The sequence below is a fragment of the Ambystoma mexicanum genome, chromosome 7q (assembly GCF_040938575.1).
Source record: "Ambystoma mexicanum isolate Mex_15411 chromosome 7q, UKY_AmexF1_1, whole genome shotgun sequence".
NCBI lineage: Eukaryota > Metazoa > Chordata > Amphibia > Caudata > Ambystomatidae > Ambystoma > Ambystoma mexicanum.
Window position 1 is genome coordinate 790,767,926 of NC_090941.1, and position 14,831 is coordinate 790,782,756.

General features: G+C 46.4%; 1 protein-coding gene across 1 annotated transcript in view; it reads left to right on the top strand.

Annotated features, from left to right (window-relative positions):
- DCUN1D5 (defective in cullin neddylation 1 domain containing 5) overlaps nucleotides 1-14,831 on the top strand; it is a 337,758-nt gene that overhangs the window by 272,498 nt on the left and 50,429 nt on the right. Inside the window, exons 6-7 of the mRNA XM_069639028.1 lie at nucleotides 9,799-9,907; nucleotides 9,992-10,096. Of these exons, the coding sequence (XP_069495129.1) occupies nucleotides 9,799-9,907; nucleotides 9,992-10,096 (214 nt within the window). The remainder of the gene's footprint in view (nucleotides 1-9,798; nucleotides 9,908-9,991; nucleotides 10,097-14,831) is intronic.

The window sequence follows — 14,831 nt, forward strand, 5'->3', positions numbered from 1 at the left end:
CAGGACAAGGACGACGTCTGGAGCGATCTGCACTACCCAGGGATGAGGCCAGCAGCAGCAAAAAAGACAACGGTGAATAAAAAGTGCGCTCCTTTAAATCAGAAGAGGGCTCTTCTGATGGCTACCTGGACCACTACAGCACAGCAGTGATTTCGACCCAGTAGAGGATTCTCTGACTGAGGAAAAGACGGGCTGGTTTATCTTATCAAGGGAAGAAGACTGCAGACTGGATCTTCTCTGGTCGTTGAAGGGTAGATAGCTCAGGACTGCAGCAGGGCTTCACCGGGACTCTGGTTGCAGCAGCCATCTTCTTCTCCGCTTCTCTTCGGTTCCTTGCAGTTCCAGTGGCGACTCCGACTTCTAGCCCAAGAGTCCTGCCTTTTATGCCAAAATCCTCCATTCACTCAGCCTGGCTGTCAATCACTCAGCAGGGGGTTGTCCAGCCCGGACAACCACACCGGCCAATCAACACAAAGTGCAATTTGTGTCTCCAAGGAGACCCTTTGCAGGGGGTGACTACACCCCTCCCTCACATTCAGCCCACCTAGACACCCAGACGCAGAGAAAGACCCAAGAAGGATGTTAACAAAAAGAAATGGCGATTGAACCCAAACAGAGGCGAAATAAAAAGTATTTGGGCTAGCGGGTTTAAAGTTCGAGGCTACTAAAATAGCCTAAAACAAAACTACGTTATGTAATCTAATCGCGGTAGGAAAATTAGCGTAGATATCACTGCCACCAGCCAAGTCTTAAAGTTAAGGGAGCGAAACAATGCTCCAAGCGGTACAGATAAAGGCTAGAAATTAACCCTTTCCAATACTTCATGCAAGATGGGGTGTACTGGATCTGTGGTTAAATGACTATGTAAAGTTATTGGCAACTTTACCCTTTTCTGGGGGACAGTAGTCAGCCACAGAAATGGAGTCGGTGGGAAGTCCAAATGACAACCCTGTGTCACTGCACTGAAGGTGCTGTGTAACACACAAGAGTGGGGCTACTGAAGTGGTTTACTCCAGCGTCCACAATCACAAAAACAGATGAAATACACATGGCAAAACACAGGTAAGAGTGGGGGAAAAGCTTACACTCTTACCAAGTGGAAAAAATAAACTCCAGAAATCCAGCAAAGCTGCTGAGGGACTCAATAGGTAAGGGAAATTAGTCATAGAATGAGAATTCTCCCTAACAGCAGCTAAACAAACTCGTTTTTCAGGAGATCTTCAGCAGATTGGGTCTCCCCCAGGTGGATCTTTTTGCCGCCTGGCACAACAAGAAGTGCCCTCAGTTCGCCTCCTGGCAGGGATAGAGCCCCGTCTCCCTGGTAGTCATTTCGGATTCAGTGGAACAGTATGACGGCGTAAGCCTTCCCGCCCACTCCGCTGATTCACAGAGTGATTTGCAAGATCAAGGAGTCTCGCCAGCTCAACATCATTCTAATATCTCTCTGGTGGCTGTCCCGGCAATGGTTCTCGGATATGCCTCAAATTCTCTGTCCAACGGGCCCAGCACATCTTCTGGCGCAGCAGAGGTGCTGGGTCATCCACCCCGTGCCACAGAAACTAGCCCTCACAGCATGGTTCCCGAGCAGGTAATGCTAAGACACCTCAGCCTCTCGCAGGCTAATCTGGAAATCATACAGGGCGCAAGGAGCAAGGCTACCAGGGCCCAGTATAAAAGTAAATGGACCAGGTTCTGCCACTGGACAGGCTCCAAGAAAATCATTCCCCAGGCATGTACTTTCGACAACGTGCTCTCCTTCTCGGCACACCTTGCCCACTCTGGCGTGCAGGTGGACACCTGCTGCACTTGCCTCACAGCCATCGTGGGCTTACAGGAACTCGGAGGAGGGGTGGTTCTTCTCCTCCTCCTCCAATCCGATTGTCAAACATTTCACGGGGCTCGCAAAGCTCTACCTGCCCATCAAGAAGCCACACCCCGTGTGGGAACTGAACATAGTCTTGTGCGCCCTGGGGAACAAACCGTTTGAGCCAATGGACACACCCAGCATGTCTGCCTAAGGTGCCGTCTGCTTTCCATCAGAACGAGGAAATAGTCCTTCCCACGTTTTTTGCCGATCCTAAGGATGAGGCACAGAGTTCTGCACTGCCTGGATGTCAGGTGTACCCTGAAATTCTACCTTGACAGGACCAAAAGCTTTCCGCAAATCAGACGCCCTGTTTGTCACTTTTGGAGGCAAAAGACCAGGCTATCAGGCCTCCATATCCCACTGGACGGTCTCGGCCATCAAAGAAGCATACAAGGGCCAGCACAAGCCGCTGCCGCCGAACATACATGCCCACGAAGTCAGGGCCAAGGCATCGGCCATCGCATTCCAGCGCCAGGTCCCTTGGCAAGTCATAAGCAGGGTGGCCACTTGGGCCACTCCCTCAGCTTTCTGCAAGCATTGTCTGTATGCCGGCTCTAGATCGGATACGGCTTTGGGACAGGCGGTTCTCGGGAACCTATTTGCTTAAGGAGGGGTCTCCTCTCCACCCTGGCGCTACATTGTTATAATCACCCATGCAGTATGGAGGAAAGGAGATGGGACGTAAGAGTAATTTTAAGTTACTCAACGTAGTGACTAACATACTCTTAGTCTCCTTTCCTCCATACGTCCCACCATCCTCCCCCCTAATAATACTGGTGTCATTGGGCAATGTTAACTCTATCGCTGACGCGTCAATGGGGACTGAGGTGTGGCGCCCGAGGGCGGAGTCATGGCAGCGCATGCTCCCAGGGCTGTGCGCCTCTAAATTTAAAGAGAAGGTTTTTTTCTGGTGAAAAAGGTTCCGTCTCCCGTCCCTTGGAAGGGAGACCCATGCAGTATGCCGGAAAGGGGACTAAGGGCTACCTTAGTCACTACGGTGAGTAACTTATAATTTTCACACTTACATGGTAATACTGAAGTTGTGGCATAAAGGAAAAGGTTATGCAAGGAAATAATGTTTCACATTTCTCCAAACGGGTAAGCACTTAACAATCCCCCAATGAAATATAGGTTAACCCTTTCCCAGCTATACAAGTAATTTATGTATGACTTTTTGAGGGACAGACAAACAGTCGGAGGGTAAGAGTCTTCAGGGAGCCAGGACAGTCAATGTCAATTGAGCAAAGTCTAGGGCAGCTGAGGCACTTCTTGAAGATGGCACAAAAGTCTTGCACAATGTTAAAGTGAGTTTTGTTGTAACAAGAATCACTGTTGGGCCACAAGCTGGGGGGTTTGTGAAAGGCAAAGCTGCAAGCAACTCCGCGTAGGGCAGCCAATGCAAGTCTCTAGTGAGAGCAAGCAAGCTACACACAACACGAGGTAAGTACCCCTAGTTACACAGTACCTTGATTCTGAAGAAAGGGATACAGCTGGCTTCTGTTCCTGTTGTAGTCCTGCAGATCCTATTGTTCCTGGGCCTCCGTCGTGGGTACGAGAGAGAGGACGTCTGGGGACTCCGGCACTACGGTTTGAAGGTTGGTGGCAGCAATGGATTTACTCCAGATCAGCGGCACTTGGTGGTTTCAGCTACTCTCAAATAGCACCATGCGGTACTTGGACATCTTGTGGGCTCCCCTTGCTTCTGCGGTCCAGCACTCTGTTGAGGTGGCTCAGGCTTGGGGCGTCCTCCTTCAAGGGATTTCAGATTATATTCCTGGAGCTCGGGGTCTGGCTTAAAGGCGATGCACTCATTCCTGGTGTTCCTGTCCCCTGGCACTCTGTTCCAGCTGCAACAAAAAAGTACAGCAAGCAAGGAGAGGTGTTCCAGTCGAGTTCGTCTTGGGGTCAGTTGGTCCCACCAACCCAAGGGAAGAAGTCGTCCGCTCCGGGCTTCTCTAGTCAATACGAGATTTGGAGCTTCAGCACTGCAGCAGGGCAAAGCAACGGTCCTTGAGGGTGCAGCAAGCGTCTCTTCCATTGTCTTCGGTTTCTTCGGCCAGTGGTCGACTCTGCCTTCCTTGCAAAATACCTTTCCTTTTATGCAAGTTTCTCCCATTCATTCGCAGCCTAGCTGTCATTCACACAGCAGGGTGACTGTCCTCCAAGGACAGCCAGCCAATCACCTTTTGGGTGCATTCCTGTAACCAAGGAGACTAAGCACAGGGAGTTTCGGGAACCTCACTTCCTGCCCGACTCGCTTGAGCCAGAGACGGCCTTTACCCGTGAATCCCACCAAAGACCAAACAAACCAAGGGACCAAACCTGGTTTGGTGCACAGAGTAAATCTCAAGAAGGACCTTGCAAACAAGAAATGGCGAAAAAAGACTGAGCCATTTTGACAAAATGGGCACCCATGGGTGCAATACTGCAGCTGAGGATTCCCACAATGGTAGGAAAATGAAACCACTGCCACCAGCCATTAATTGTGGTAAGGGTAACATCAACAGTGTTACATGAGTAAGTAGGAAAAGGGGCTACTAAGTAACCCTCCAGCACTCCTCATAAGATTGGGTGTGCTGGACCTACAAAGAGAAAAGGGAAGTAAAGTCAATTTCACTTTGCTATTCTTGGGAGCAGTAGTTCACACAAGAAAACTTCTTTAAACCTTATGAGAAATCTAAAGGATTTCTGTGACACTGCACTGAAGGTGCTGTGTTTCGCCATACAAAAAGTAGATGCCTATGGAGTTTGTCAGACTCCAAAAACAAAGAAAACACATTATCCAAATCAGATCAAAATACATGAGTGTCTCACTCGCGATAAAAATAAGTCTTAAAGTCCCGCAAAAGAGCTCAGGGTCTCGAAGGTTGAAGGGAATTAGCACAGAAATGGGAATTCGCCCTAACAATTGTGCATATGACCTGTTATATTAGTCTACCACGCTAGTATATTGGTAAGAGGACTATTGACTAGGGCTATAGTAGCCACCACAGTGAGTGCTTTTTCTGATGCTTGTTAATCTGCTTAGAATCAAATGCTGTGCAAATAGTCCGACATCCGCGGGTAACCGCAGAGTATTGCATCTTGTCTTTCGGGGACCGAAAGGGGACATCGGCATAGGCGTGTCTGTCACTATCCCTATCGTGACGTGTAATGTACCCAAAATCCCTCACATGCCGAGGCCCCTCAGATTGTATTTTTTCTGCCCAGATAACTGGTCGCCCTTTAGCGGAGCTCTTACATAAGAGACATTGTTTATCTTATACCGACTTGTCGGTTATTCCCCGTTAAGTCACTTCAGTCACAAAAACATCTTCGGCGAAGACTGCGGGGGATTCGTCTACGGCGGTGGATTTCGGCGCCTAAGATCCGGCGGCCAGATTTTCCACGTGGTCGGGCCTTCTGGCTGACCTTTACAGTAGGGACAGTGGGATTGGGGTGGCCATATTTTCGTTATGTCTTTCCTCTTTCCCCCTCTTTACCATTTTGGTCTAGTATTCTTCCCCTTTTTCTATGGAATGGACTACTTTTAGGTTATGCCCTAAGTATAGGTTCAGATATCCTTGGAAGGACGAACACAGGACGTGTAACGCCTGTCTCCCCTTAGATCACGACGAAAAGCGGTGTGTGGCCTGCAAACTTCTTGAGCCTAAGACCCTTAAGGAGCGCCGTGTAAAGCGATGGGCTGCGTACAGTATGTCGCCGGTGGAACCCCCTTCCCCCACCGCCACATGCGCTGAGAGTGACTGGGGCACTTCAGATGACCAAACATCTGTTGTGGATGTAATGGACGTTGAAGCGGACACTTCTAGGTCCGCCACGCCCGTCCCTGACCCTTTAAGGCCTGACTCTGATCGCGCTTCAGGGACAACACCCGGTGAAAGGGGCGTACAAACGCATCTCACTAAGCACACAACCCCTACGCCTATTTCGACGTCCTTGTCGAAAAAGGCGAAAGCGCCAGCAGGGGCGTCGAAAATTTTGGCGGTTTCCTCGGATCGAACAGATCCAAAGCCTTCCCCGCATCTACAGCAGCATCTTGCGCCTGGGCAATCGGAAACAAGTAAAGGCGCTACTCCAAAAGCTTGACACATCGAAGCGTGGAAATCCGACAGTCCCGAAGGCTGCAGTAGGCCCAAAAATCACGACTAGGCCTCGACTAGACCGACCGCTAGGCCCCCTAACGCCGCGGAAAGCAATACACCTACCGATAGACCATCGGAACCTTTATCTCACGCCGATAGAGTGGCCCTATGACGTGGACTGCCAAGTGGCAACCCACCTCAACTAAAGGCGACTCCGCTATCACGACCGCTCAGTATTAACTCTCCAAATAATGTGTGCACTTAACCACAGGACTCTGATGAATTCAACACTATACCAATCAGCGTAGACATCAGGCACGGGCTATTGCCAACCATATACAATTTTCCATTATCCTTAGGTATTGACCTCTGAGAACTACCTAACTGGGCGGACCACAACTCTCACCAACCCAACTACCCAGTATTCAACCGACGTACCTGCACCAAGCAGGACCTAAGAAAATCCCACCTCATTACCTACCAGGTGAGACCCTAGCCAATTGACTCAACCACCCCGTTTCCAATATTAAGAACTTATTGGGACTAATTCCAATCAAACTTACGGAAATCTCTTCTTTTCTCTCCCCCTATGTATGTAACATTGTTCAATTAATGCCATACTTAATAATCTGTTTTGAAATGTATGTACCAACAAATATGAAACTGTATATATATCACCTTCACTGGGAATTGACTCACCCACACGTAATGTGTCCAACCACAAATGTCACATAATGTCAACATAATCACGAATGGTGAATGCCCGATCTGGGGACCACATACTCATCAAATATGTATCCAACCTTTATGTATTTAAAACTAAAACTGGTAGCCTAGAAAAAGACTTGTTTGGTCGAAACAGGTGTCGGCAACACTTGCTATACCATCAAATTGATTAATTCAAGAGAATAAAAAATTGGAAGAAATGAAAATCGCAAGTTTTGTGGAACTGCATTTGTCATGCGCCGAAAAAGTAATGGAGTAAATCCTAGCATTTTAAACAGCACACGCACTGAATGAGTGGAAACTATAACAATTCTCGCTTGATGCACACAACAGGCACCACGAGCACTGGCCTTTTTACAAGTGTCCACCGATTGGCTGCTAGTGCACCGTTAACAGAGATGGAGGGCGCAGCAACCCATGACCCTGGTGCTCCCAAAGCAAAGATGATTTAACACTACCATTACCAAAGGACTATAGGGATGAGAGAAAGATTCAGGTAAGACAAAGGATTTTCTACAATGCCGTTCTAGATATAATTGAGTGGGTTTGGATAGGGATGACTTATGGATAATACATATGCTAGAGGCAATCCTATGCTATGGATACTCACTACCACTGTTTGGAATGGACCCGTCAGAGATCTGGTCAGGGATACTTTCTGGACTCAGCTAGCACACCGGACTGGACTCAAGGCGCTCTGGTTCTGCACTCAGCACAGCACTCTAGACACAGCACGGCGGAATTGGGCTGGATCTGACTGGTTGGTTCTGGTTTACAGCTATCTGGTCACAGCTCTGCTCTACTTGGTCGGATCTCTGGATTCTGGCAAGAATTCTTAGCAAGAAAGCAGCACAGCTCAGCCAGGCTGTTCTTTTTTGTTCCCCTTGGAGGTCTGGGGTAAAATCTGGTTTCAGGATTTTAAAAGGCCAAGCGCAGAAGGGTTCAGCTTTGGAAATGGGCCTTTGTGCTTTCAAAGTTCTAGAGTCTGGAATATGGATTTCTCTTGCAAAGTGCTTCGCCAGCAAATGGTGGGTGAATGTGTGTTCTAGGTCCTAAGCTGTCTCTATGTATTTTCTAAAAGGGTGGTATGCTGACTTCTACTAGGCACACCCCCTGGTATTCTATTGATTAGGGTCTTTCCTCTCCCCTGATTTGAGAAGAAAACATGGTGTCATGATGACGCTGTATTTGATGATCCAGGGAGCACCTCCCCTCTGTTTCTGCACATGAAATCTATTTTTCATATGACATATTTAGAATTTTTAAACCTGAATACCAATAGCATATTTATCAGATATTTGGAGTAAGTATTCATCCGAGCCCCATCTTGGTGAGGGCTTCGGTTCAGATTTGACAGTTTTTTGCACTTTTGGTCTGGTACCCAATGTCAGATTTGTCCACATTTTTATACATATGTGCACATGACATCTGGGCATAATCATGTGAAGTTTAATGTTTCTGGCATCACCACAATGGCTACAAAACCACACATTCTGTAGTCCTGTCCCTGAACATGGCACATAGTTCTGAGTAGTTTCAAAACGTGACCAGGATTTCCATGTTAACACTATATTTTACAAATTTTTACAATTTTGCACAGTCCTCTGTCATTCCTATTCAAAAATATAATTTCTGGTGCTTTAAGGAGTTTTGGTGGGTCAAGAGCAATCCCCGCCCCTCTTCCCTCTGGCAGGATTTTCTGTTGACACTTGCATTTGAATATTCCTTTCAGCCAAGGAAACCATTCTCTCTCAGGGGCAGCAGAGCAAAATTCCCCTCCCCTTTTCATTAACATCTGACTGAGAGATCCTGGGGCAGAGAGCAGAAGGAAGGTAACTTTTGTTTGGGGCAGGCTGTGGAATTTGCTTTGAAGTTATGTGACTGGCATCAGAGGTTATTTTAACTCAATTTTTTTTAAATTGTCTTTGATAAAAATAAACTTACATTTTCAAAAATAGGCAAACAGATCTCTACTTCCAGTCTTTTTAAACATAGAGATTGAATAGTGGCAACCTATATTGCTTTTGATGGCAAGTCACTTCATTTCAACAATTTGATTTTAATGCACATGTTTAATTTCTAATGCACTTAACTGACAGCTGTCATGCAGGCAGCCGGCGGTACTGCACCCATATTCTGACAGATTTTTCACAGACAAGCACACTTTTTAATGTGGATATTCTATGATGGATTCTGCTTTTCCTGACTTTGTGTGCTTATGTGGATTCCTTAAATAAGGTGATGGTTAACACCCAGCAAGGATGTTGGATATTTCCTGATGTTTTGAACCATGATTTTGCAATTTCAGCAGCCAAGGAAAAACCGATTTCAGAGCACTTGTGGGTTTCCTGGCAATGAAGCACTGCCTTTCTTGAAGTTTTCATATGCACTCTGTGGGCAGCCCAATGACAGGTTTTGGGAGTGTGGTCTCCTGTTTCCCACTGACACAGGCAAAGTAGATTGGCAGCCAACTTTTCCGGTTTCACTGCGCAATTCTCAGAGTTGTAGCGCGCATAGGGCTTTTTGCTGCCATTTTGATGGTTCCGGTGCCACCAGCACACAGTGATATCGCAGGGCAGAGCCTAGTGGGTCAATGCATCCCACAATCGTATCTGCTTAGATTCACATGCGCCCTCCCTACCTCCCCGCTCGGGGTGGAAGCAACATGGACGTCTTACTTTGTCTCTTTATGTACTCACTCACTTTAGCCTTGGGCTCCCTCATGGCAGAAAAAATACAATCGGAGGGACCTCGGCGTGTGAGGGATTTTGGGTACACTACACATCACGATGGGGATAGTGTTACAGACTTGCCTATGCCGACGTCCCCTTTCGGTCCCCGAAAGATAAGATGCTGTACTCTGCGGTTACCACTGGATGTCGGACTATATGCACAACATGTGAATCTAAGCAGATAGAATCATCAGAAATGCTATTACGGTAAGTAATGCATGTCATACTTTGCAGTGAAACTGTTCATTTTTTTAAGTGATACTGCCTCTAATATTTTGTGAAGCAATGTTTATTAAAACATGATCAGTGATCAGCCTTTTCTTATTCTTTCATTGTTGAAGTTTTTTTATTTACAAATTGTTTTTAACAATTCTTTTTTTTTTTTTAGGTGCGACTGTACAGAAAAGTTACAAAACAAATTTGATTATTTACGTTCACAACTGAATGATATTCCATCTTTTAAGAACATATACAGATATGCATTCGATTTTGCTCGGGTATGTCTGCTTTTATTACAATTTCATTGGTATGTCATAGTGCATTGATAATCCAAACGTTTACATTTTATGTTTCCGTTTTAGGAGAAGGACCAACGAAGTCTTGATATGGATACTGCAAAATCTATGTTGGCTCTATTGCTTGGAAGAACGTGGCCACTTTTCTCAGTATTCCATCAGTACTTGGAGGTATGGCTATTTTTTGTAGAATTCTAAATTACATAGTATGCACTGAGTGTATCTCCTGCATCACCCTTAACATGTATCCTGCAGACGGACATACATCTAGATACATCATTTGAGGCTGAAAGTCATAAATTGTACATCTGGCGGCAGTGCTTGCGTTTGATTTTTATTTATTTTTTCCTTATTGGTTTACCAACCTTTTGCTCGAGATGAGTCCCAATCTATAATATCAGGGATGTAACTCTAATGTGCTGCCATAGTGGCCATGAGGCTCCTGGGGTGGTAGCTGACACCCTGTTCCGTGTGGTAGTAGCTACAGCTGCTTTGTGTTAATGAGTTTTTCACACTGTGCAAAGAATGCTTCAGAAGGCCAATCAATTGTAGCCCTAACTGGGGTGAGCAGTAGACATTGTCGATTTTCAGGCAGTTTTTGTATAACCCTCTGAAGTGAGCTGTACAACCGCTAATCCTCAGAGGGAGAGGGGGCTAACGCACCTGACAAAGTGAAGCCATGCCGCCTTAAAGGTAGGTAATGTGGAGCAAGTGATAGGGTAACGCCTAGGTAGGGAATACCAGGCTGACAGTGTATAATTAGGCCAGGCACCTATCTTTACAAAATATGCACCACACTGATGTCCTAAACAACTTTAATGTTACACATATCGATCTCTATTAGTTCAAATAAGGACTTGGACACATGTTGGGGCAGTGTTAGGAAGAATTATATGCAGTACCCTTTGGGAACACTACACACAATTAAGACTACAAGTGACAGTACAATTTCACCTTTGGTACAAGCCTGTACTACAGTTAGTGGTAGCAGTAGCAGAGCAGCCAGACTTGTCTCAAGAGTAAGTGAGCAGTACCAATAGTTGCACAAAGGACAGCAATTACTATGATTCAGGCAAACACTGACTCAAGGTTTCTAAGTGAAAGAATATATATTTATTTACTCAACAGTTGTATAACATTTCACTATTCTAAGCAAGGTCAAAATCATAAATACACCACTTCCCTTAAATTCCAGACAAGTTAAGCTCACAAAATGAAGTGGGAGCAAAATGGCACTCCAGCAATTTAAAAGGGAGGGAAAGACAAAGTTATTAGAAATAAGGCAAAACCAACAGGTAAGTATTCTGAGCAATTGAACAAGAGATTTACAGTGAGGAGATCAGCTAGAAAATGCTTAGGGCCAAAGTCAATAGGTCAAAAGTCTTTTGTTCAAGATCACACAGTTCAGGGTAATTTGCGGTAAAGTTTGTGGCACAGATTCCGGACGAGGTTGGTTGGTAGAAAAGTTAGTTCAAAGAGAAGGACGAGCCCTCGGATTAAAGAAAGGTTTCAAACACTTTCACCGCGGCTGAGCGAAATGCACAACATGATTTGCACAGTACCTTGAAACGGAGAGGGGGGCTGTAGCTGAGGCAGACGTTCCTGGTAGTTTCTGCAGGCTCACGGTTCCTGAAGCGACTGTCGGACTGATCAGAAGTAGGAAGACTGGAGGGTCCTGCACTACCCAGGGAAGAAACCAGCCGCAGCGCCAAAAAACGAATAAAAGGTATGCTCCTTAAAACCCAAGCAGGGTCCGATCTTCCTGGCTAGCCGTCCCAATGTAGCTCTGTACAGCGAATTCGACCAGAGGGGTCCTGGCTTGTAGTTTGGGTGAACTGGTTGGTCCCACCAGCTCAAGGGAAGAAGTTTCCTGGAGGATCTTCTCTGTCGTCGGATTTGGAGATTCGGTCCTGCAGCAGGGCTTCACCGGGCGGTTCAGTCATAGGGGTCCTCTTCTTCCAGTTCCTCGTTGGTTCTTTCGTTCCAGTGGCGACTCTGCTCTTCCAGTCCGAGAGATCTGCTTTTTATGCAGTTTTCCCCCATTCATACAGCTTGGCTATCAATCACACAGCAGGGTGGCTGGCCTGGCAAGGCCAGTCCCCTTAGCCAATCAGACAAGAGTGCGACTTGGGTTACCAAGGGAACCCATGGCAGGGGTCCGAAGATCCCTCCCTCACATCCTGCCCTCCTAGACTATCAGGCGCCATAACGAGGGCTTCTGTGCAGAAGCCCGCAAAAAGACAGCGAACAAAGGAAACACAAATAATTTATTTAAATGAAAGTAGGCTTGTTGGGGAGAATTTTCATATTTTCCAATCCCCTTTAACCTTGGAAACACCCAGCTTTTTTGCTGGATTCAGGGCTTTTTCATTGAGTGAGTGTGACCTTTTTCTCACTCGTGTGTTTTTCTGACTATGATTTTCTATGTTCCTTACGGTTTTATGGAGTCTGCTATACTCCATAGGAATCTTTGTTGCGACACAGAACCTTTTGTGCAGTGCCACTGATAAATCTCTTGACTTCTCATAATGTTTACTTATATTTTCTTGGGTGAACTACTGTTCCCAAGAATAGTAAGATGACCCCCTGCCTTAGTTACCTCAAATGTTTCCAGCACACACCATCCTATGAGTGGTGGGAGGTTGCATAGTAACTTCTTTAACCCATTCCTCATGTAATATTATGTTACACTAACTCACTTGAATGTCTGTTGGCAGTGGTTTCTTTTTTACTACCTGTTGACCTGTATCTGCAGACTGTGTGATTGACAGCCTAGGGCTGTGAATTTATTTGTATTTATTTGCATTTGTAGAGCACACTTGCAGCCAAGAAGGCATCGAGGCGTTGTTACAGAGTATAAAACGGACTTGAAATTGACAGGCAGGTGCCCCGTGGTTTCATGGTTACACAGTAGCAAGTATAGATAAGACTGGTACAGATTCATAGTTCAGACAAAGAGTCTGATTTTGATGGCCTTGCGGAGGGCTAGGTGTGACTCGATAAGTCTTAGGTGAGGTGGCAATACGTTCCAATGCGTGGCTGCTAGGGCGGGGAAGCTAGAGCCACCAGCGCGCACCTTTCGGGAAGCGGGCGTGACAATCGTGTTGGCATAGCAAGATCTTGGGGGTCTGGTGGCAGTGTACTTGGTAATTCTGTTAATCGGGGGCGAGTTCATGAAGGCATTTGTGGGTGAGGGCAAGGGTTTTGAAGACAATTGTCACTTTGACAGGGAGCCAGTGAGCTTGCCTTCTGATTTCGGAGATATGGACTCTTCTTGCGGTGCCAGTGGCTGCCCTCGATGCATTGTTTTGAACTAGCTGCAATTTGGCTAGGTTTTTGTTGGAGGTCCCAACGAGGAGGGCGTTGCAGTAGTCTTACCTTGACCCGATAATAGCCCTCCGGACTTCCATAAAAATCGAGATTTGAGGCAGAGTTGACCACTGGAGGACAACATCCGAAGCAGAAGACGAGAAGAAGAAGCCAGCAGCACACTTCTGCACCGCAAAGTGCCCGGTGAAGCCCTGCAGCAGTGCTGACCCTGTTTTGGAATAGATAGGTAATACCCGTAAAGGACAACTTCCTCCCTTAGGCTAGTGGGACTAACTAGCCTCAGGACAAACTCTATTTTGGTGCAACCCCCGACTTGCTGCAACTTTCCAAGGCTGCAGAATCCCAATACCAGGGCACCTCGACCACCTACGAGTGCATTGTCTTCCGAAGTGTGAATCCGGCCAAAACTTCGTGGGCATCCAGAGGACTCTACAGAAGCAGGAAATCTGCATCCAAAGTCCCCTCCCCAGAGTCTGGGACTGAGGGAATCAAGGAACTTCTAACCAGAGCTGTTTGTTGTTCTTGGACGCTGAGAAAAAGGTGCCAAAACCACAACGAGCTGCTGAATCCTGAAGAATCCTTTGCTGCCGAGTCCCTCGATCTCTCGTGTTGCTGCAGGAGCCTGCCAAATGTCCTCCCTTTCGTCACCACGCCAAAGGACGAGGAACAAGGGCCTGCTGCACTGTAACCAGAAGGCATCCAGCTGGAACAACTTCTTCAATTCAAAGGTACTGTTGGGCTTGAGGTGCATTATCCCTTTGCCATTTGGGGTGCTTCCTACCTTTGGGAGTGCTATTTAACCCTACTCTGAGTTGACCTCAACTCACTTGCACTGGCCTTTCGGCTTGTGCTTCTTGAAGGTGACTCCTCTTGAGTTGCTGGGATTTCATTTTGAATACGGACTAAGAACATTTTTGGCTGTCCTGGCTTCCCAAAGGCCTCCTTCTAAACCTGTTGGCGTTGGCAGTGCTCGTTACCTTGTTTGAGCACTCTTAATGCTGGGATAAAACTGCCTGCATGCCTTCGGGAGAATCTAACTGTTTTTATAGAATGCCAGTCTGTTCTGATGTAACACTAACCTTTCCCTCTTTTTAATAACTAAATACTGCAAAGGTGATATAAAATAAGTGGTATACTGACCTCGAATAACGTCACCTCTGGGTGCTGGCATATGTGCAAAAAAATGAATTACTCACCTGCCTTATTGTTCAATTTTGGATTTGAATCCTAGCTTGGGATTAGGGTTATTGCTAGTAAGTGCTTTTTTTAAAAAGTAGTTTTTATTGGTTTTTATAACCAGCATAACACAGTACATATCGAATCCACAGTGTTTGCTTTATTGACCCATCATTCAACAAAGTTCTTTCCATAGCAAGACCCTAACTTGTTTCATGAAACACCTCCCCTCTCCCCCCATACCCACCCATCGACCGGGGCAATACCATCTGGCAAGGCTCATTGCCCAAAAAGGATTTTCAGGAAGGCACACTGGACATCACGATAAGCTAGGCAGGCAGTTAGAAACCATAAAATTAATCATTCGTTCTTAGGGAATCCCAGTATGCCGTATAGAATT